This window comes from Pelodiscus sinensis, chromosome 8, assembly GCF_049634645.1.
Source record: "Pelodiscus sinensis isolate JC-2024 chromosome 8, ASM4963464v1, whole genome shotgun sequence".
NCBI classification, from domain to species: domain Eukaryota; kingdom Metazoa; phylum Chordata; order Testudines; family Trionychidae; genus Pelodiscus; species Pelodiscus sinensis.
The window spans coordinates 27,533,751-27,556,619 of NC_134718.1; the positions used below are offsets into that span (position 1 = coordinate 27,533,751).

Sequence of the window (22,869 nt, forward strand, 5' to 3'; positions counted from 1 at the left end):
TCATGATACCATCTACAAGTTTTGTTAGTCTTTAAAGTGCTACCAGACTATTTGTTATTTTTTTAAGTTCATCTCACTACAGTTAGTCAAAACTAAGGCTTTCCATCTCATGTGAGATTGTGACATTTAGAATGAAAACAAACTTTAAAATTAGAAAACAAATCAAACATTCTTGTTTTGGAAAAATTGTGTGATAGATTGTGTGTGTTCTCATATTTTATATATATTTACACATTTTTTCATGACATGTCAATTGTGTATTTTACACACTAGTACTATTTTGTGCCATTATGATATATCAGTAGTAGTTTAAATAGTTCTATTATTGTTAAAGTCCTTAAAAGTGGCTAGTGATAGAAATGTAGCCGTGTTGGTCTGGGGTAGTTGAAGCAAAATGCAGGACAATGTAGCACTTTAAAGACTAACAAGATGGTTTATTAGATGATGAGCTTTCGTGGGCCAGACCCACTTCCTCACTGAATGATTGTCATTTGTGGATCCAGAGTGTTCTGTTTGTTTTGAAATGGAAAAATACTACTACTTCCAGATCCTATAATAATGTAAAACAAATTTAAAAACTGAAATTTGAAACAAAATTTCAAAATTCCAAAGTCAAATTTTTCTCAACCAAAAAAAAAGTTAGTTTTAAAATTTCTATTTCATGGAAAAACTGTCAAAAAACATTAAAATGTTGTGAAAATGTCTGTTTTGTCAAACCAAGAAAACACTGTCACCATGATGAAACTGTTTTCAGCAACTTGTTCCATGCTTTCCCTAACACAGGAACAAGTTATTAATGATTATCAGCCTCTGTACCTTTTCTTAAATTTCAGTCTAATCAATTATCTCATTTAAATGCCTACTGTAACAGATTGTCCCTTAAAAAAAAAAAAAAAGTAAGGAAGTAAATTTGACAACCCTGACACCTAGTGGTAACTTTAAACAACCAGAAAGAATATAAAACCTTTATCCCACTCTTTTAACATACTACCAAATATACAAAACTCAGAAAAATAAAAAAAAATTCAAAGACTGCAAAAATAGCAACAAAACTACAGAGGCTATTATGAAAACTAACGTTTCTAAATTAATTATGGAAATGATACAGAAAATAGCACTATATACATTTTAACAATTGTCTTTGACTTTGATCCTGTAATCTCTTGCATATGATTAACATAAAGTAGTCCAATTTAAGTCATGGGATCAACTCTTGACAGCTATTTTTAATTTATTTGGAATTTTCAATTTCAAATACATTAACTCTTTATATGGAGCAGTCACATAAGTAAAGATTTGATACCATTAACTTCTAGAGGTATAGCTCATAACTTAATCCTTTATTATCAAACACAAACTTTATTACCCAGTATACAGCATTCATGTTTTCCATATGATACCAAACTATTGTTCTGTCTTTGCAAACAATTGTTTCTTTTGCATGGCAGATGGTATATAAGATGACTTTGTGATGGAATAGCTTCAAAAAGCTCTGAAGTATTCTGTAGAACTTATGAGTCTTCTGTAACTTCCCTTTCACAACCTTATTTTCATGAGTAATCACAATGACTTTGTCAAACTTCCCATTCATCTATATGCGGTACTTACTGTGTACCCTTAAATCCTCTGAATGCTTGATGCCCCTGCTACATCTGACTCCCTGTGTGTGACAATTTCTGGAATTAGAACAGATTAATGCTGAAATCCAAAACTACCTAATACAGGGTCACTCATATTAACTTGTCTCCCTGACTGATGGCAGCCATAGGTACATACATCTTTCTCTAACCAGAGATTTTGTGCCCTAAGTTTTCATATTCTTACCTGTTGACGTCTGTAGGCCAAATAATCTAGATTTTCCAGATCTTTCCTGAGCTTCTGGTAGATTTTCTGTAGTTCAGATTTATTGGATACGTTTTGTAGAGACTCGTATGTTCTTTGAAACTGCAGTGGTACAAGAAATATAATGTCATCATCATAGGCATTATCTTTACAGCTCTATTAATTAGGTTTTTAAGAAACTAACATAGGCTCTGTTATGTTCTCAGATATGCAAGAATATGTTACCACAGCTTTTGAAGGGTATATGGATATAAGGAAATACACAAAGTCCTGGATTCAAAGTATATAGATGGAATTTCTTAAGACACAATTAGAGATTGTCCCTAACCCTGAAGTTCTAATCCTCCCTAAACTATTCCCAAAATCTGGTGATTTTCAGCTACAGAGTTGTAATTGTTTTCACCTTTTTAAGTAAAAAGAAGACATGCATGTTTCCTCATATATCACGATTCCCCACTACCTCCTCCCCCTACATCACCACCAATATAGGAGTTGGGGATTGAACCTCTTCTTGATTTACTGTGTAAGTATATTAACCACCTCTCCCCTATGCCACTATATCAGCTATATATCACAGTAGACGTGAGTTTGATCACAAACTCTGACTCAAGAATTTATAAAATACTAGAGAGACACATGGCATGACTGAGAAAAGAATATGGAGGAGTGACTTTACCAGAAACAATGTATCTCCTTGCTCCAGAAGGTACACATTTGTATTACTTTAAACTTCAAAAATAAGTTTTACTGTATGATTTATTAATAAATATATATAGTAAACCAGCAGCCATAGACCTTACTTAGGAACAGAAACATATGAATCAGCGGCTGTTCAAACAAACATGTGCTGTGTATGATCAGTTTAGTGTTTAAGGCAAACAGCAGACTAAGGTTGTGGGATAGGGAGGAGACACATTATAGCATACATTTGCCTTTATTTACTATTTACAATTCTATTTACAAATAGCAATTTTAATCTTCTGATTTCTGAGCACAAAGTGTCATTATCCCCATTTCTTCAGGTGGGGGGTCAGAGAGGTGAAGTGATTTCACCAAGCCCACAGAGGAAGCACTTAGGGTTTGTCTACACTAAACTGCAATTTCTAATTAACTTAATTTGAAATAGTTAATTCGAAATAACGCATCTACACACAAAAACTATTTCGAAATAGCTTTTTGCTATTTCGAAATAGTGCATCCACACTGAGTGGACCCTGAACCGAAGTTAACGCTGGCTGGAACCAGTGCCGGCAGGGCATCAGATTAGGACTTAGTGTGTGGGGCTGCTGCCTGAGGCTAACTGAGCTCCGTGCTTAAAGGGACCCTACCCCCACTCCGGATGGACAGTTCTCAGGGTTCCCCGCTTTTCTACCTCGATGAGGGACAGCAAAGCAGTCCTGTCTTGGAGTGCCCTGAGTGCCCGCACTTGGGACACCACAGCACTCTGCCACATGGAGCCAGAGCTGGCCCTGGGCATGCCGGTGCATCTCGTGGGGTCGCTGCCATCAGCCCAGCTGCACTTGATGCAGGCTGCCATCTGGGGGGGTGCATCGGGGGGCTGTCAGGATCCAGGAGGCCCTGCAGGAAAGCGTCTACCCTGAGGAGCCCTCGGAGCCACCCCAGTCCTCCCCACCGGGGGCTCATGCCCTATTCCTCCCTCACATCCTTCCACTCACCCCTCCCTAGCCCCCCCTCCTGGTGTCAAATAAAGGACAGGTATGTTCAAAAACAGAAACTGGGTTTATTGAACAAAACTGGGGGGGGGGGGGGGGAAATGAACCTCTGGGGAGACTGGGAAAAAGTGGTGGGAGAGGGGAAGAGAGAGGGTGGAAGAGGGGAGGGGAAAACTTGGGAGGAGGGAGCTGGAAGGGGGAAGAAGGGGGAGGAGAAGCTCAGGGTCTTGCCGGACCAACTTGATTTTCATGCAAAATTGCTCCTAGGTTCGCATGTGGCCTTTGGTGGACAGGCTGGCAGCTATCCTGCCATAGACGGCCACATTCCTCCGCTTAATGTGGAGATCATGGACATTGGGGACTGCCCCCCCAAACCTGAATAAGTTCCATGATCTCCACCCTGGACCAGAAAGGCGCCCACCTTCTCCAGCCCCTGTTAGGCTCCTGGGAGCTGGCAGACTGCTCCTGAGGAGCGGTGGAGGGCTGGCTGCCAGTGGCTTGCTGGCTCATGTTTTGGGGCCACTGAGTCAGGGGCCCCAGTGGCCACTGCTGGCTCTGGGCTGGCAGGCTTGGAGCTGGCACAGGCACTGTGGCCAGAGTCTACCCCATTAATGGCTCTGGGGCTGTGGGAGAGGAGAGTAAGTTTCCTGGTTGTGCCCAGTGTAGCCAACAGGGCTCCCTGAGAAGGGCTGGAGGCTCCCTATTTCAAATGAAGTGTCTACACAGCACTTAATTCGAAATAGCTATTTCGAATTTGGTGTTACTCTTCGTAGAATGAGGTTTACCAAATTTGAATTAAACGTTTCACTATTTTGAATTAATTTCAGAATAGCAGTTTGCATGTATAGACGCTATTAAAGTTAATCTGAAATAATGGCTGTTATTTCAAATTAACTTTGCAGTATAGACATACCCATAGATATTTTGTATTACAAAAGGAGTGGGCTTTGAGGAGCAAATCATTGTATAGCCTACAGCTATGGTCACCAACCTGTTGATCGCAATCAGCTGGTCGATCGTGAGGGCTCGACCAGTCAATCACGAGGTGTTCGGGCCCCCCCCATTTCCCTCCACTTCTCCCCACCCCCAAGAAGCCCCACTACCCTACCTCCAGCAACAATGGAGGTAGTGTTGGCTTCGTGCTGGATGGATGGAAGTCCTGCAGCTGTGCACCACTTTCAGGGGTTCCGGAAGTGTGCTGGCTGCTCCCCTCCCCCAGGTCTGTGGTGTGCCGGGAATTTGCCAGGGGCAGGAGTCATCCCCAGAGGAGGTGAGCGCCAGTGTTGGGATTGAAAGTTTTACTCTTTTTATATTCGTATTTTAGGTTTAACTAGCTGGAGTTACCCAGTGTTGCTCAGTCCCGCTCCCTGCCGGCAGATATACTTCCCCCCACCCTGCCAGCCCTACTTCTTGCTGGCTGGTTCTCCTCCTCCCGATCTCCCCCTGCCAGCCCCTCTCTCGTCGGCTGCACCCCCCCTTCCCGATCTCCCCTGACCAGCTCTGCTTCCTGCCGGCAGCCCCTCTCCCGATCTCCCCTGGCCAGCCCCGCTGCCCCTGCCTCCTCTCCCCACCAGCTCTGCTTCCCAGTCCCTCCCCCTTACTCAAAGTTTAGTAAGTAAAGAGACAGGATTTTGGTATTGTGTCTATGTTAAGGAGATTAGAAATATTGAAGGCCCAGGCCTTTGATGTGAATTGTTTTGATTTTGATTTTGATTAATATAAAACAGTACTATTTACCTTTGAAGGATTTTGTGAAAGACTGTGTGAATGAGATAACATGTGAAGGTCATCGTTAGAGCCAGATGGTCAAGAGAGAAGGGGGACAATGCAAGTGAAGACAAACTGTACAAGACAGACTATGAAGAGACATATCAGCATCAGAAGAACCATCAGTGCATACCCACGGTCAAGAATTGATCAGACTGGCAGATTGACAGCTCTAAAGGTGAAGGCATCCCTAAAAACAACTGATTAGCAATCCAGGACAGGATGAGCCTCTTGGAGATGTTGATTTTGGGAATGATTAACATCAACAAGATAACAGTAACTGGTCATAGACTGACACAGTGAAATCCATAGACTTCAACAGAGAGAGTAGGATTATAAAAGCAGGGTGCCTTGCTATGGAACTTTGGGTTTGTCTTGCCACCAACTCCAGATGAGCATCTGATCGCAACTGACGAAAGGCCCTGCTCTCCCTCTGTGATCAATCTAACTGGCTACTAGATTGATACAGACTCTGGACTGGTAACTATAAAATCGTCTGGCAGGACTGTGTGTGTGTGTGTGTGTGTGTGTGTGTGTGTGTGTGTGTGTGTGTGTGAATCATTGAAAAGCACATGCAATTGTTATATTCTCAATAAATGTGGAGTACTGCCTTTTCCCCTATAAAAGATCTCGTGTACTTTGTTTAAGCATAACACCGGGGCTTCCCTGCTCTGCAGGGGGGGAGTCGGCCCCAGAGGAGGCGCATACCGGGGCTTCCTTCCTCTGCGGAGGAGAGGGGCCAGGGAGGTGGGTGCGAGGGGACTCCCTGCCCCCAGCAACACCCTGTCCCCTGCCCCAGCACCCATTAGCATCCTTCCCCAGTAGCATGTCCCCTGCTCCCACCAGCACAGTTGGGGGAGGGTTTTTTTGCATCTCACTTGTGTGGCCCCCAACTGACTTTTCTGTGGGTCAGTGACCCCTGAGATTCAAAATAGGTTCCCTGCCCTTCTCATAAATAAAGACAATGCAGAAATTTTTTGTGTTTGACTCAGTATTTTATTTAAAAATGAAGCCTGTCCAACAAACTCCCAATTGAGGCCAAACCTCCATCTGGCCGCAGCATCCTAACACTCCTGCACCCCCCTCCAGACTCTAGGCTCAGATCTATCATACACTGGACCCCCCTGCCCTGAGCTCCTCATATACCCCAACCCAAATTCCTGCACCCTCACATCCACAAGCCCGTGGCTTGCTTAATACCCCAACCCTACATCTGACCCCAACACTCCCCAGCCTGGAGCCCCTTCCCAAGCCAGCATCCCCTTCTCCACCTCCTCATGCATCCAAATTTCCTCCCAGAGTTTGCACCTCTTACCCCTTCCCACACCTAAATCCCTTATTCCCATCCCTGAGCCCCAGACCTCCTGTCTCAACCCAGTGAGGGTACGGCTAGACTGCAGGAGATATCCCGGAAAAACTCTTCCGCATCCAGGGACACATTCTTCTGCTTTTTTTAGTGGAAGAGCAAACATGCTCTTTTAGTAACCCCTGTATTCCTCATTCCACGAGGAATAAGGGGGCTTCCGAAGAAGATGTTATTCCACTTCTTCGTGCAGTAATGATGGTTCTTCAAGGTGTGTCCCCATGGGTGCTCCACATCTGGTGTCGGGCTCACCCTGGCACCGCAAATCAGAGGCTTCCCAAAGCTGTGTTCAGCCAGACCGTGCGTGCGCGAGCACTCAAGGCCATTCGCACCTTTCCTCTCCAAGCACGGTCTGGCCCCCGCCTCAGTTCCTCTCACTGCCTCATCTGAAACAAGAGAAACAGACAAGATTCTGTAGCGCGGAGGAGGGCGGGTCGTGGAGCACCCACGGGAACACACCTCGAAGAACCATCGTTACTGCACGAAGGTGAGTAACCTCTTCTTCTTTTTCAGGTAGTCCCCGTGGGTGCTCACTGCTCTGGAGTCACCAGACATGGGTCCGAGCTAAGGTTGCGCTACGGAATCCATATTGCGGCATCATTGGAGTACTGCCAAGGCTACAGCAGAATCTGAGGTGGAGTGTTGCAGAATTGCATAATGTTTCATGAAAGTGATATTTGACGACCAAATAACTGCCCGGCAGATGTCATGCATAGGGACTCCTTTCAGGAAGGCCATCGAGGTAGCCACTGCATGGGTGGAGTGTGCTCTAGGTTTTGATGGGAGCGACTTGTTACACAGATTATAACAGGTGGTAATGCAAGCGACAATCAACTTCAAAATGTGCTGCACAGAGAGTAGACGACCTCTAAATTGATCTGCAACAGATATAAAAAGACGGTCTGTCTTTCGGATATCGCGAGTTCTATCAATATAAAATGTGAGGGCTCAGTGAGCGTCCAGCGTATGCAAAAGAGCCTCTTGAGGAGAAGTATGAGGTTTAGGTCAGAAAGAAGGCAAGACGACGGGTTCGTTAATGTGGAAGTCCAAGCTGACTTTTGGCAGAAAGTCCAGGTGCAGCCTCAGTATCACTGAGTCCTTAAAGTTCGTTTATGGGAGAGATGCCATAAGGGCTGCAATCTCACTCACACCTGCATGCTGATGTTATAGCAATAAGAAAAACAACCTTGGTCATAAGTAGTTGGAGAGATGTAGTAGCGAGCGGCTCAAATGGTGACCGTGTCAACGCATCTAGCATGAGGTTGAGATTCCACACAGGAGGTGGAGGTCTACGTGGAGGGTTGAGATTAACGAGGCCCTTGAGAAACCTCTTTGTAATGGGGTGGGGGAAAACCGACCGGCCATCGATTGGGCGGTGGAATGCCAAGATCGCTGCTAGATGAACTTTATGTGATGGTATGAAGATATCTGACATGTACAGGTGCAAAACGTAGTCCAGGACAGCATGCAATGGTGAGGCAGAGGGGTTTAACCCTTTAGAGTCACACCATTGCGTAAACAGAGACCACTTCGCGAGGTATGTTTTCCTCGTGGAATCTTTTCTACTATTGAGCAGAACACACCTCACTTGATGTGAACAAAGGGTCTCCGATGTGTCAAACCATCTAACATCCACACAGTCAGGTGGAGGGTGAGTAATTTTGGATGGTGAAGGGACCCGTTCTGCTGCGTTGAGGTCCAGGGGAAGAGGGAGCCGGTAAGGCGTTCGAATTGACAGCTGTAGGAGCATGGAGTACTAGGCCTGCTGGGGCCAGGCCGGTGCTATTAGCAAGATCCGGGCTCTGTCCAGGACAATTTTCTCCAGTACTCTTGGAATTAGAGCCACAGGGGGAAACGCATACGGTAGTATCGTGCCCCAGTGCAAAAGGAACGCATCCCCCAGGGAGTGGGTGCCAATCCCTGCTCTGGAACAATAAACCTTGCATTTCGCGTTGGCAGAAGTAGCAAAGAGATCTATGGCAGGTCGACCCCAGCAGTGGAAGATAGATAGGAGTACGTCCGTGCGGATCTCCCATTCGTGGTCGTGTGGGAAGTATCTGCTCAGGGAGTCTGTGATGGAATTGCTCACTCCTGGCAGGTACGATACTATGATAGTAATGTCGCTGCGGTTGCACCAGGACCACAGGAAAACTGCCTCTGCACAGAGAGAGCAGGATCTGGCACCGCCCTGCCTATTGACATAGTACATTGCAGCAATGTTGTCCGTAAGGACCCTGGTGACCATGCCTTGTATGCAAGGTTTGAAGTGCCTGCAGGTGTGAAAAATTGCCCTGAGCTCCAGTAAGTTGATGTGGAGCATCATTTCTGTATCAGACCATCGACCCTGGATAGTATACACGCCCATGTGCGCACCCCAGCTGGTAAGAGAGGCATCTGTCATTATCTGCCTCGAAGGCTGAGGTTGGTGAAAGGGAATGCCCACCAACATGTTGCTGGGCTCAGTCCACCATCGGAGGGAATTTTGAACATGGATAGGCAACGCCACACGCTTTTGGATGCTGTGTTTGACGGGGTTGTACACCAAGGTCAGCCACTGCTGGAGACATCAGAAACGTAATTGTGCGTGGTGGACCACCATCGTGGTGGCTTCCATATGACCCAACAACTGAAGGTGAGTACGTACGGTGAGTGTCGGAGAGAGCGATATTGTGTGAACTAGATCGCATATGAATTGGAAGTGGTCTGCAGGTAAGTAGACCTGAGCTGACCATGAGTCGAGGCGAGCTCCTATAAACGTGAGAGTCTGGGTCGGCTCTAGATGTGATTTTTCCATGTTTACAATTAAGCCGAGGGAGCTGAAGAGATTCCTCGTTACTGTGAGCATTGTGAGAGCTTCCAACTGAGTGCGATATTCGAGCAAGCAGTCGTCTAGGTAGGGGAAGATGGAGACCCCTATCTTGCGAAGATGTGCAGCAACTACCGCCGGGATTTTGGAGAAAGCTCTGGGAGCCGAGACGAGGCCGAAAGGCAGCACTCTGTATTGATAGTGCTCCTGCCCGACTACGAAACGGAGGAAGCGCCTGTGTGGTAGCTGTATGGTGATATGAAAATACGCGTCCTGCAAATCGAGGACTCTGAACCAATCTTCCTTGCTCAGTGACAGTATAATTTTGCTTAGCGTGACCATTTTGAAACGCTGCTTCTTGATGTATCAGTTTAAGCGCTTCAGATTGAGAATAGGTCTTCACCCCCTGGATTTTTTGGGAACGAGGAAGTATTGAGAGTAAAACCCTCTGCCCCTGAATCTTGTGGGAACTACTCCTATGGCTCCTATAGCAAAAGATAACATACCTCTTGCTGGAGCTGAGTCTCGTGTGATGGGTGGGTGGAGTAGTGGGAGGTATGGAGATGAAAGGTATCGTGAGACTTGAATTTATTACTTCCAAGACCCAGCGGTCCGAGGTGATCTCGCGCCACTGGTGATAATATGGCTTGAGGCAGTGGTGGAAGAGAAGGGTGGTGGTGGTGGGTTCTTCTACTGTGAGTACTGAAGAGGTGTTCGTGTCCTCGACACACGAGTCAAATTTGCTATTTGGCGTTCGCCCGGGCTGGTGCACGATTGGAGTGCTGGTGCTTGCGCTGCAGATGCTGTCAGAATTGAGATTGGTCGGGAGCGCGCTATTGATGTTTCTGGAATGGAAGGTCATATCTCCTTTGGAATGGATAGTAGCGCCTACGCTTAAAGGGGGTGGGTATCTATCCCCAGCATCCGCAGAGTGGTCCATGAGTCCTTACCGGAATGTAGGACATCTTCAGTTGAAGTAGCAAACAATCTCTTACGATCAAATGAGAGATCTTTGACTTTGTTTTGGAGCTCCTTAGGTGTTCCTGCTGCCATCAACCAAGAGGCTCTGCGCATGGCGATACCCTTTGCCATGGCCCAAGCTGCCGTATCCGCGACATCGAGGGCAATTTGGAGTGATATCCTACATGCAGAATATCCCTCTTGGACAACTGCCTTCAGCAGCGGTCTCTTAGTCTTGGGAAGGTGCTGCATCAGCTCAGGTAATTTGGCATAATTATTGAAATTGTGGTTTGAGAGAAAGGCAGCTTAATTTGCAATCATGAGCATTAGGTTCGATGATGAATAAATCTTGCATCCAAACAAGTAAAGCTTTTTTGTGTCCTTATCTGGGAGCGAGGTTCTGAACTGAGAGGCCTTGTTCTTATGGTGGACTGCATCTTATTAAGGAGTTGGGATGAGGATGATTGAAAAGAAAATCCATGTCTTTAGATGGGACAAAATATCTCGTCTGCTCTTTTGCTAGTAGGCGGGATCATTGTGGGAGTCTGCCAGATCTCGTGAGCCACATCCAAAATTGCCTCATCGATTGGGAGTGTGATCTTACATCGTTGCTGGGGATGCAGATTTTTCAGTAGCTTATGCTGCTTCACCTGTGCTTCAGATAGTTGAATGTCCTGGCTTTGTGCCACCCGCTTAAAAAGGTCCTGGAATTCCTTGAGGTCGTCAGGTGGCGAGGTGTCACCTGGGGTCAAAGCGTCATCTGGTGCATGCGATGAAGAGCGCACATTCGCAGACATGTCCGTTTCTGCATCCAAAATCTGTCCCTCCTTAGGGTCCGAATGGTCCTGCTGCGGATCCAGACTTCTTGGAGGGGGTGGTATACGAGCTGGTGATTGAGGCCTCGACTCATCCTGATGAGAAGGCGGGCTAACCAAGCGACAGGAGCATGGTGACCTCCGATGGGAGTGGGAGTGGCTGTGACAAGTTGACACATAGTAATAGCGTCTGTCATAATGTATATAGTGACAGTCCAAGTACCGCGGGGACGAGTGTCATGAAGAAATGACACTAGCGTGCCTAACATAATATGCACGGCATGGTGAGTGCACAGGAGAGCATGGGTATCGAATAGGAGACCGCGCTCGAGAATCCCTGAGGTAGGTGACAGGTTCCCTGTGATGGTGATAATAGGGCGACAGACTTCTGCGGACTCGAGTGCCTTGATCTCTGGTGGAGTGAGGTGCAGGAGAACAGTGCTGCAGAGATGGTCTGCTGAGGTACTCTGAGGAGAGGAGAGGAGAGGAGAGGAGAGGAGAGGAGAGGAGAGGAGAGGAGAGGAGAGGGAGCTCCAACCGTGGCCAGAGGCGGCTGAAAGGAACTGAGGCAGGGGCCGGACCGCGCTCGGAAAGGAAAGGTGTGAACGGCCTCAAGCGCTCGCACACGCATGGTCCGGCCAAACAGAGCTTTGAGAAGCCTCCGATTCACGGCACCAGGGCAAGCCTGACACCAGATGTGGAGCACCCACGGGGACTACCTGAAGAAGAAAGAAGGGATTTTTCCGACATTTGGTCCAGTCTAGACAGGTGAAATGTTGGAAAAACCTCTTCCTACAGAAGAATCGAAAAAAAGCGGCAGTGTAGAGTGTATAAAGGCTGGGGATAGCAAGTGATGGAGAGGAGGAAAATAGAGAGGGCGGGGCTTCAAGGAAGGGGTGGGTTTTTGGAAGAAGGATGTGGTGGTAGATCTTGGATTGTTCTGTATCAGCAGTATCGTCAATCTACCCAACTACATACTCAGCCCGGCAGAAGAGTCTGTCCTAGCTTAGTGACTCTTTTTGTCCTACCACCCCCACAAACATGATATAGTTCTGCAGTGATCTGGAAGCCTACTTTTGCTCTCTTTAACTCAAGGAATACTTTCAACACAACACTGAACAGTGTACGGACACACAGATACCCTCCCACCAACAGCACAAGACGAACTCTACATGGACTCCTCCTGAGGGTCGAAATGACAGTCTGGACCTAAACATAGAATGCTTCCACCGACATGCACAGGCAGAAATTGTGAAAAAACAGCATTGCTTGCCCTATAACCTCTGCTGTGCAGAACACAATGCCATCCACAGCCTCAGAAACAACTCTGACATTATAATCAAAGAGGCTGATAAAGGAGGTGCTGTTGTCATCATGAATAGGTCTGACTGCCAACAGGAGGCTGCCAGACAACTCTCCAATACCACATTCTTCAGGCCACTTTCTTCAGAGCCCACTGAGGAATACACTAAGAAACTGCACCATTTGCTCAGGACACTCCCTACACAAGCACAGGAACAAATCTATACAAACATACCCTTAGAGCCCTGACCGGGGTTATTCTATCTACTACCCAAGATCCACAAACCTGGAAATCCTGGACACCCCATCATCTCAGGCATTGGCACTCTTACTGCAGGACTGTCTGGATATGTGGACTCTCTACTCAGACCCTACACCACCAGCACTCCCAGCTATCTCCGTGACACCACTGATTTCCTGAGAAAACTACAATGCATTAGTCATCTTCCAGAAAACACCATCCTAGCCACCATGGATGTAGAGGCTCTCTACATCAACATCCCACACGTAGATGGAATACAAGCTATCAGGAACAGTATTCCTGATGATGCCACAGCGCAACTGGTAGCTGAGCTCTGTGACTTTATCCTCACACACAACTACTTCAGATTTGGTGACAATATATACCTCCAAACCAGTAGCACCGCTATGGGCACCCCCATAGCCCCACAACATGCCAACATTTTTATGGCTGACCTGGAACAACTCATCCTCAGTTCTTGTCCACTAGCGCTACATTGATGACATCTTCATCATTTGGACCCATGGGAAGGAGAGACTGGAAGAATTCCACCACAATTTCAACAATTTCCACACCACCATTAACCTCAGCCTGGACCATTCTACACAAGAGATCCACTTCCTGGACACTATGGTGCAAATTAGTGATGGTCACAAACACCACCCTGTACTGAAAACCGACTGACTGCTATGCCTACCTTCATGCCTCCAGCTTCCATCCCAGACACACCACACGATCCATTGTCTACAGCCAAGCACTAAGGTACAACCGCATTTGCTCCTATCCCTCAGACAGAGACAAACACCTACAAGATCTTCACCAAGCATTCTTGAAACTACGATACCCGCCAAGGAAGTGAGGAAACAGATTAACAGAGCCAGACGTGTACCCAGAAGCCTCCTACTACAAGACAAGCCCAACAAAAAAACCAACAGAACCCCACTGGCTATCACCTACAGTCTTTAGCTAAACTCTCCAATGCTTCATCAGTGATCTACAACCCACCCTGAACAATGATCCCTCACTTTCACAGGCCTTGGGAGACAGGCCAGTCCTCGCTCACAGACAACTTGCCAACCTGAAGCAAATTCTCACCAGCAATTATACACCGCACCACAGTAAATCTAACTCAGGAACCAATTTATGCAACAACCCTCAGGGCCAACTCTGCCCACACATCTACACCAGCGACACCATCACAGGACTTAACTAGATCAGCCACACCATCACGGGTTCATTCACCTGCACATCTACCAATGTAATATATGCCATCATGTGCCAGCAATGCCCCTCTGCTATATACATTGGCCAAACTGGACAGTCCCTACGCAAAAGAATAAACAGACACAAATCAGATATTAGGAATGGTAATATACAAAAAACTGTAGGAGAACACTTCAATCTCCCTGGACACACAGAAGCAGATTTAAAGGTAGCCATCCTGCAAAAAAAAACACAAAAAAACTTCAAGAATAGACTTCAAAGAGAAATTGCTGAGCAACAGTTCATCTGCAAATTTGACACCATCAGCTTATGATTAAACAAAGACTGTGAATGGCTAGTCAAATACAAATACAGTTTCTCATCTCTTGGTGTTCACTCATCAGCTGCTAGAAGTGGGCCTCATCCTCCCTGACTGAATTGACCTCGTTATCTCCAGCCTTCCTCTTGATTGGTACTCTTTTCTTATGCCTGTATATTTATACCTGTCCCTGGAATTTCCACTACATGCATCTGACGAAGTGGGTCTTTGCCTACGAAAGCTTATGCTCCAATAAAACTGCTAGTCTATAAGGTGCCACAGGACTCCTCATCATCTTGGTTTGTTCTGACATTTAAAAAGTGATCTTGGGTGTAAAAAGGTTGGAGGTACTGGCCTACAGGATCAGAGAAGATCATTGGTCTCTCTTTGATCATACATTGTAGATAACTGACATACCTAGACCTATATCTTATCCGAATAATAGCTGATACCACTGAAAAAGTGTTATCACCCACTGCACCAGTTATTTAATGTTGTGCATAGGGTCAAACAGTCAATGATCCCATTGGGGGTAGGAGCATTAAACAACTGCAGTAAGTTTGACCTGGTAGCCTATAAGGGCTCGTCTAGACTACACTGAAGTTTCGAAAGAGGATATGCAAATTCTGCAGGAGCTTTCGAAAGTGGAAGTAGTCAGGATGTGTTTTTTTCGCAACCCCACCTTTTTTGAAAAGCCATGTAAACCACTTTCGAAAGTGAGATCAGTGAAATCTGCAAATACTAGGGGCGGGGAAAGCAGAATGAGTGCTCCATTTCACCGCAGTGAGCTCCCCTCAGCTCCTGAACTCAGAAGCCGTGTCCCCTTTTATAATTAATGCTTAAATAGCTCAAAGGAATAAATTACCACTTGCCATTGGCTCTTTTTTTTTTTTTTTTTTTTTTTTTTTGGTTAAATAGCATTAGGAAGACATTCCCTCTTATGGGAAGTACTTAAACACCAAATCACAACATAATAGTCCACATTGTATATTACTCAAAAACTTCCATTGACAAAGCAAAACTGAATAGCATGGAGTGGAATCTTTCAAGAGTCTAGAATGCTCTAATGAAATGATCATGAGGTGTAATCTTTGTATAGAGCAAAGACACAGTTATCTAAAATAGCGTCAAGGCACTAGACCAAACAAATACAAAGCAACAGATCATTTCATGCAACAACTGTTTTTTGCACAGGGAGTTGGGGTTAATAGATACCTATATAATAAAAAGCCCCAAATATCAGTACTGTACCTATAAGGTCATCTGGTCATCCTAACTGGGGGAGGTCTCCTGTCACATAGCTATCCCTGCAAGCAATTGCAATATATTTGTATCCTGCAACAATCCCATAGATTAATAATTCATCGAGCTAAAAATCTCTCTCTCCAGATCATAATATTAAGAGCCTCCCAAGTCTGGTAATGAGACTCCAGGGATCACTGAATCACAGCTAGTAGAGAAAAAACATGTGTACAACTGTGAAGATAGCTCTCCTCAGGAGGCTAAATAGCCAAGAAATAGGCCCAAGAGGCAATAATGTTGGCAGCAATATTCCACAGAAGTGGAAGATACGTCTTTCTCAAGAAAAGAGTGGAAGAAAAAAATCAGTGTTTTCCCTCCAAATAAAAACATACACATAGAATACTATCACTGGAAGGGACCTCGAGAGTTCATCGAGTTCAGTCCCCTGCTCTCATGGCAGGACCAAATACTGTCTAGACCATCCCTGATAGACATTTATCTAACCTACTCTTAAATATCTCCAGAGATGGGGATTCCACAACCTCCCTGGGAAATTTATTCCAGTGTTTGACCACCCTGACAGTTAGGAACTTTTTCCTAATGTCCAACCTAAACTTCCCTTGCTGCACTTTAAGCCCATTGCTTCTTGTTCTATCCTCAGAGGCCAAGATGAACAAGTTTTCTCCCTCCTCCTTATGACACCCTTTTAGATATCTGAAAACTCCTATCATGTCCCCCCTCAATCTTCTCTTTTCTAAACTAAACAAACCCAATTCCTTCAGCCTTCCCTCATAGGTCATGTTCTCTAGACCTTTAATCATTCTTGTTGCCCTTCTCTGGACCCTCTCCAATTTCTCCACATCTTTCTTGAAATGCGGTGCCCAGAACTGGACACAATACTCCAATTGAGGCCTAACCAATGAAGAGTAGAGCGGAAGAATTACTTTTCGTGTCTTGCTCACAACACATCTGTTAATGCATCCCACAATCATGTTTGCTTTCTTTGCAACAGCATCACACTGCTGACTCATATTCAGCTTGTGGTCCACTATAACCCCTAGATCTCTTTCTGCCGTACTCCTTCCCAGACTGTATGTGTGAAACTGATTGTTCCTTCCTAAGTGGAGCACTTTGCATTTGTCTTTATTAAATTTCATTCTGTTTATCTCAGACCATTTCTCCAATTTGTCCAGGTCATTTTGAATTATGACCCTATCCTACAAATTAGTCGCAACCCCTCCCAGCTTGGTATCATCTGCAAACTTGATAAGCGTACTTTCTATACCAATATCTAAATCGTTGATGGAGATATTGAACAGAGTCAGTCCCAAAACAGACCCCTGCAGAACCTAACTTGTTATGCCTTTCCAGCAGGATTGTGAACCATTGATAACTACTCTCAATTATGCACCCGCCTTATAGTACCCCCATCTAAGTTGTATTTACCTAGTTTATTGATAAGAATATCACGCGAGACCGTATCGAACGCCCTACTAAAGTCTAGGTATACCACATCCACCACTTCTCCCTTATGCTAACAAAAAAAGCTATCAGATTGGTTTGACATGATTTGTTCTTTACAAATCCATACTGGCTGTTCCCTGTCATCTTGCCACTTTCCAAGTGTTTACAGATGATTTCCTTAATTATTTGCTCCATTATCTTCCCTGGCACAGAAGTTAAACTAACTGGTCTGTAGTTTCCTGGGTTGTTCTTATTTCCCTTTTTATAGATGGGAAATAAGCTAGCTTGAAGCAAATGAACACAAGTTTGTCCTGTTTACAGAAGGCTGCAATGATGTGACTGTGATAAACGTTATATTAATGGTTTTTAACTTTACAAGGCACATACAATGCACCTACATATCTCAAGCTACCATGATTTGGCCCCAATCTTTCTTCAAGAAACTTTCATGTTTTGTTCTGAGATGTGGTAAGGAGACAAGAGTTCAGCCCCCTCTCTCCCCACTTTCTGTTAATTATTTAAATAATACAAGTTAAACAGAAATAATGGCTCAGTTTTCCTCATTATTTCATCAAGATACAATCATCAGAGACCCTAAAAGTTCAGGGCTAGTACCTTGATATTTTCCTTTACCTAAAGACTTCCCTGCCTCTTTTCTCTCTAAAAGTCATTGATATTACTTTTTAAAGCTTCTTGATTCTATACAAGGTGCAGCTTTCTTAAAGAATTTGGGTTTCAGTAGGATCTGTTTCCCTGAGCCAACGAAGATTCTCCATGGATCCATACTCCTGAAAATATGAGGCGTACGGGTTCTTTCAAAAAAGGGGGTGGGTTTTGAAAGACCCACCCCCTTTTTTGAAAGAATCCCAGCTAGACTTTCACTTTCGCTTTCGAAAAACCTTTTTTTGAAAAAGCGCTCAGATGCGAATATGCAAATGAAGCGTGGGATATTTAGATCTGCACTTCATTTGCACTTTCGATTTCCCTATTTTACATTCCTCTTTTGAAAGAGGAATGTAGTTTAGACGTGCCCTTTGTGTGGGGAAGTTAAGCCAGGAGTTGAGAGACAAAATGATTTAAACCCAGGCAGGACTACCATGCCTGCAAGGAATTTGGGGCATGGAAGTGAACTGAATCAAGAAGGGATCATGAGTAAATAAAGGGAAAAAGTGTACCTACTCACAATCAGGGTATTTTTCTTTGTTTTTGTTGTTTGGTTTAAAATTCTGTGTGTGAATCCATGCCTTCTCTCCCCCATTCACTATCTAAGAGTTGTTTGCAAAGATTTTCTCTTGTTTTACTTAGTTGCTTTGTAACACCTAGTAATCAAGTATGCTTTATCAATTATACCTTTTGATTTGTTAATAAAAATCACTTTAAGGTGATGATTTGATTCTTATGTCCTGAAAAGTAATGTGTGTACTTGCCTGCCTCAGACTGAGCAGTCAGCTACCAGAGACTGGCAGCTTGCTTTCCTCTCCTTTTTTCAAGCTCTTTTGGGGCAAAAGAGCTTGGGGTACCCCTCAGGAAGGAATTCAAGTGTTCCCTCCTGTTTTTTCAGGGTTAAATCACTTGATGATGGCAGCTTTTTTGTTTATTTCTCAGAGCCATTGAATCTGTGACTCTGGGGCTGTTTTGAAAGCAAAGCCTATACAGATATTTAAGGTCTTTGCGGGCCCCCACCTTCTGCACTGAGAGTGCCAGAGTAGGAAACAGCCCTGACAGTCTCCCAGTTAGAAAACAAGGTGGGTGACTTTTAACAAAGACCTTAAAATGAATGGTGCAATGTTCTCAATACCATTTTGGGAAATGTTAAGCAACTGAAACATCAAATGTGATTCTGGAGCAGATGATGGTCTAAGTGGTAAGCTAATTAGGACAGCATTGTCAATACTATTTCTTCATATGCAGGATTGCTGGAGATCCAGCATAGTCTGGGTATTGACTGAAAATGGAAGATATTCTAGGTGACCAAATGACCTTGTTGTCCACATTTTGGACTGGATTCATGGTTCCATTTATCTGAAAACCTGAATTTAAGTTAGAGTAAAGTCTTTTTATCCTGTCATTCAACTTCTTTATCCCCAGCTTTTAATAATGAGGGTCAAAAGTCTCCACATATTTGAGCTTACCTCTGAAACATCTGTTAAAATCTGTTTTGTTGATTGTCATGAGAGCTTGGTTTGGTTGTTGCAGGAAAACTAATTCATAATATTGGCATTGGCATAATACCACTCATACAATGAAAAGTTTTCCTGTAGTTTCTTAAGAGACAGTTTAATTCTACTATGCTTTGTTCCAGGCTATTATGAATAGCAACTTTTTCCAGAATCCTCATAAAAGAGTTGCTGAAGAGCACACTTTTCTCCTGAATAGATCCATTCTTTTGCTGTCTCTCTCAGTTGCAACTTTCTTATACTGAGGAGCCTTAGACCTGTGCTGCGCAGCATCTACAACTAAAGAATTGGGCTGGGGATGGGTAAATAAAAATTCCATCCCTTTGGACGGGACAAAGTACTTCTTGTCCGCCCTTTTGTTTAAGAGTGCAGCAGAGGCAGGGGTCTGCCAAATCTCCTCTCTGCCTCCATGATTGCCACATCTATCGGGAGTGCTATTTTAGCCCTATGAGGGGGATGGAGGTTTTTAAGGAGGCGGCACTGCTTATCCTAAACTTCTGCCAACTAGATCTCCTGACTTATTGCAACTCTTAAACAAATCTTGCAATTGTTTGAGATTGTCAGGAGGCGACACATCGCCTAGAATTACAGCTTTTTCAGGGGAAGATGATGATTGGTACAAGGGGGAAGTGTCATGTTGCTGTTCCTCCGCAACCGATACTTGCCCCTCTTCAGGTTCTAAGTGGTGTGTTTGGGGTGATGAGCTCTGAGGCAGTGGCAGAGGGTGGTGGTCCCACAGCAATGCAGAAACAGGTGGGTATCTGGGTGATGTATAGCCAGAGGGGGACTATCCCCTAGAACGTGACCGTTGGTGATAATAATAGTTGGAGTAGCAAGGTGTACGGTGGCGATGATAACCGTAGTGGTAATGCAATCTCCTAGGTGAAGAACGTCTTGAAGAGTATGCTTCCCTGTGCTCTTTCCAATACGCAGTGTGTGGTGACAGCGTGGGTGAATGAGAAGGTATTACAGTCCCTCTAGACGAAGGTAGTGGGGAAAGAGAAAGGTGCCTCACATAGTGATGAGAATCTCTCCACAGTACCGCATGAAACGTGAATAGAGATCTTCGATGTGGCGAGTATGGGGAATCCTGACGTTCTGCTCAAAGTGTGTGTGGGACCGGTGACCTCAGTGCCAGTGGAGAAGGTGCCAGTGCCGGGGAGAACATAGGAGAAATGGAACTCGGGCTCGGGCTCCAATGTCTGTTCATCTTTGCAGAGGCTTTCTTCAGTGCTGAGAAAGCATCGGCCCACTTTGGTGCTGGGATGAATTGTCTGGGCTCCGGAGCCGCAGGTGCCAGCGGTGCCGCTGTAGCCAGTGTAGGTGCCAGGGTCTTGGCAGATGGGGCTGCCGGTGCAGACATTGGTCTCAGTGCCATTGTGCCCATGGTGTTGGCATCGAAGGTGACATCTTTTTCATTTTTATCACTGGAACTGGCTTTTGAATGCGAAGAGGCAGTGCCGGATATCTCAGGCTTATCCCCAGTGCTCACCCTGTTCAGCAGGACTGGCAGGAGGGAACATGCTGGTGAAGCCCACGTCTTTTTTGCCAGAGCTAACCCTGGGGAGGACCCTCTCTGTTTTTGCATGGTAGCAGGTCCAATGGCTGGAGTGCCTTATCAAACAGAATCATGCGGAGGTGCATTTCCCTATCGTGCCGGGCCCTCGCTGTAACTTCAAACACTGAGAGCATTTCTGCGGCACATGAGTCTTGCACAGGCAACAAATACATGAAGAATGGCCATCTGAGGCCAGCACGGGTTCGTGACATGTGTCACATTTCTTAAAACTGGGAGAACCCGGCATCTTTGGTTCGAACTGAGTCTATTTGGGGGTTGTTGTTGAGGTGGCCCAAAAAGGGCCAGCAATAACGAAGAAGGTTTTTTTTGTTTGTTTTGTTTTTTTCTAAACATGGTACGAACTAAGAACTATAACTATTAACTACAAACTGACTAATATTAACTATAACTAACTAATAACTGTTTTTGATTTCCTGACTAGACAAAGTTGAAGAGAGGAGCTTGCTCCATCTGTGGCCGGGGGCGGCTGAGATGAACTGGCAGGAGCCAGACCATGCGCGTGTGCAAAAGGGTGCGAACAGCAGAAGGCACCAGCCATGCATGAACAGTCTGGCTGACTACTGCTGCTCAAAACTCCGATCTGCGGCACCCAGATGAGCCCGACAACTACAGTGGAGCACCAGTGGGGACATCACTCAAAAAAGAACAAAATGATCTATACATGCCTAAATTGCAAATAACTGTTGAGCAGATGAAATAACACTGACATCAATGTTAGAAGAGCAACTCAAAATCTACTAGAAGAAAATGAATTTTCAAGGCCATTTTACCAAACTAAAATTTGCCACCTAAGATTAGAATTCATAGGGTATTCCACAAAGAATATCTTTCACATTGGTGTACTTACCCCTTGAACATGATGCTTTAGATTTACTCCCAGTAGAGCAGTGCTGTAAAAATGAATTAAAAGGCTGCAGAAACTCAGTAATGACCATTTAAAAACAAAGACCTTTAGGAACATGTTTCTTTATGATGTCTTTGCACAGTCTGACACAATGGACTCCCAAAACTGGGGCTGCTAGGCATATCAACAATAAACAAATAATAATTTGATTAAAATACCTATCTGCCTAATTTGTATTTAGCTTACTCTCATCATCAGCTTTTTCAAAGTGCCTTTATATCCCCTCCATCTTTAGAAATAATGCTAGTTTCTCCAACTCAGTTATATTAATCATTTCTAGTATATTACACAGCCACTTATTCCATATACCTATAACCCTTTGCAAAAAACAAAAGCTCTGCCTAAGCTCCCCATTATCTTTTATTTAGTTTAGAAATTCTGATTTTTGAAATCTTTACTATTATGACAAGTCAGTTTCACACTTTTTTTCTTCATTTAAAGACCTCTAAAGTCACTTCTAAAATCTCTTCTTTCCCCATTTAGAATGAGACCACTTCTATCACTCTTTCATATCTGGGCTGTGTAAACAGCTTGCTTAGAACTCATCTGACTCAGAGTGAGCTTGCACTCACAATTACCCCTTTTTAGTACATGGTTGTGAACCAGAGACACATGTGATTCATATATGCCCCTTTTGCCAGGCTATAGGAGCTCTTTCTTACTTTTTGTCTTCATTGAAGCGAAACTGATGTCCTACCTTCTACCAGGTTCCTTGGCCCAGATATCCCTAAGAGGATGCACCCTCCAAGCAGTGTCTTCTTGAATGTAGCCTATTATGAACTACAGGCAGTCCCCGAGTTATGCAGATCCGACTTATGTCGGATCCGCACTTACGAACAGAGCTTTCTCGCCCCGGAGCTCGCAGGCAGCGGGACTACCCAGAGCGCAGCGGTCCCGCCACCTCGACCTCCGGGGCAAGAAAAGCTGCTCCGGGTGCCCCGGTCTGCTGGGAACCGTCTCCAGCAGACCAAGGACACCTGGAGCAAAGCCAGGGAGGCAGAGGGGTCCCACGCCTCTGAGGCTTTGCTCTGGCAAAGCCTCAGAGGCGCGGAACTCCACCGCCGCTGCGGCTTTGCTCCCCGTGTCCCTGGTCTGCTGGAGATGGTCCCCAGCAGACCAGAGGCACCGGGAGCAAAGCCACAGCAGCGGCGGGGTCCCGCACCTCCCCGGCTTTGCCACAGCAAAGCCTCAGAGGCGCGGGACCCCTCCGCC

General features: G+C 45.2%; 1 protein-coding gene across 5 annotated transcripts in view; it reads right to left on the minus strand.

Annotated features, from left to right (window-relative positions):
- Nucleotides 1–22,869, minus strand: part of CTNNA3 (catenin alpha 3) — a 1,020,369-nt gene that overhangs the window by 900,247 nt on the left and 97,253 nt on the right. For all 5 annotated transcript variants that reach the window (XM_075934910.1, XM_075934908.1, XM_075934909.1 and 2 more), the window contains one exon: nt 1,825–1,944. In XM_075934910.1, coding sequence (XP_075791025.1) covers nt 1,825–1,944 — 120 coding nt within the window. The remainder of the gene's footprint in view (nt 1–1,824; nt 1,945–22,869) is intronic.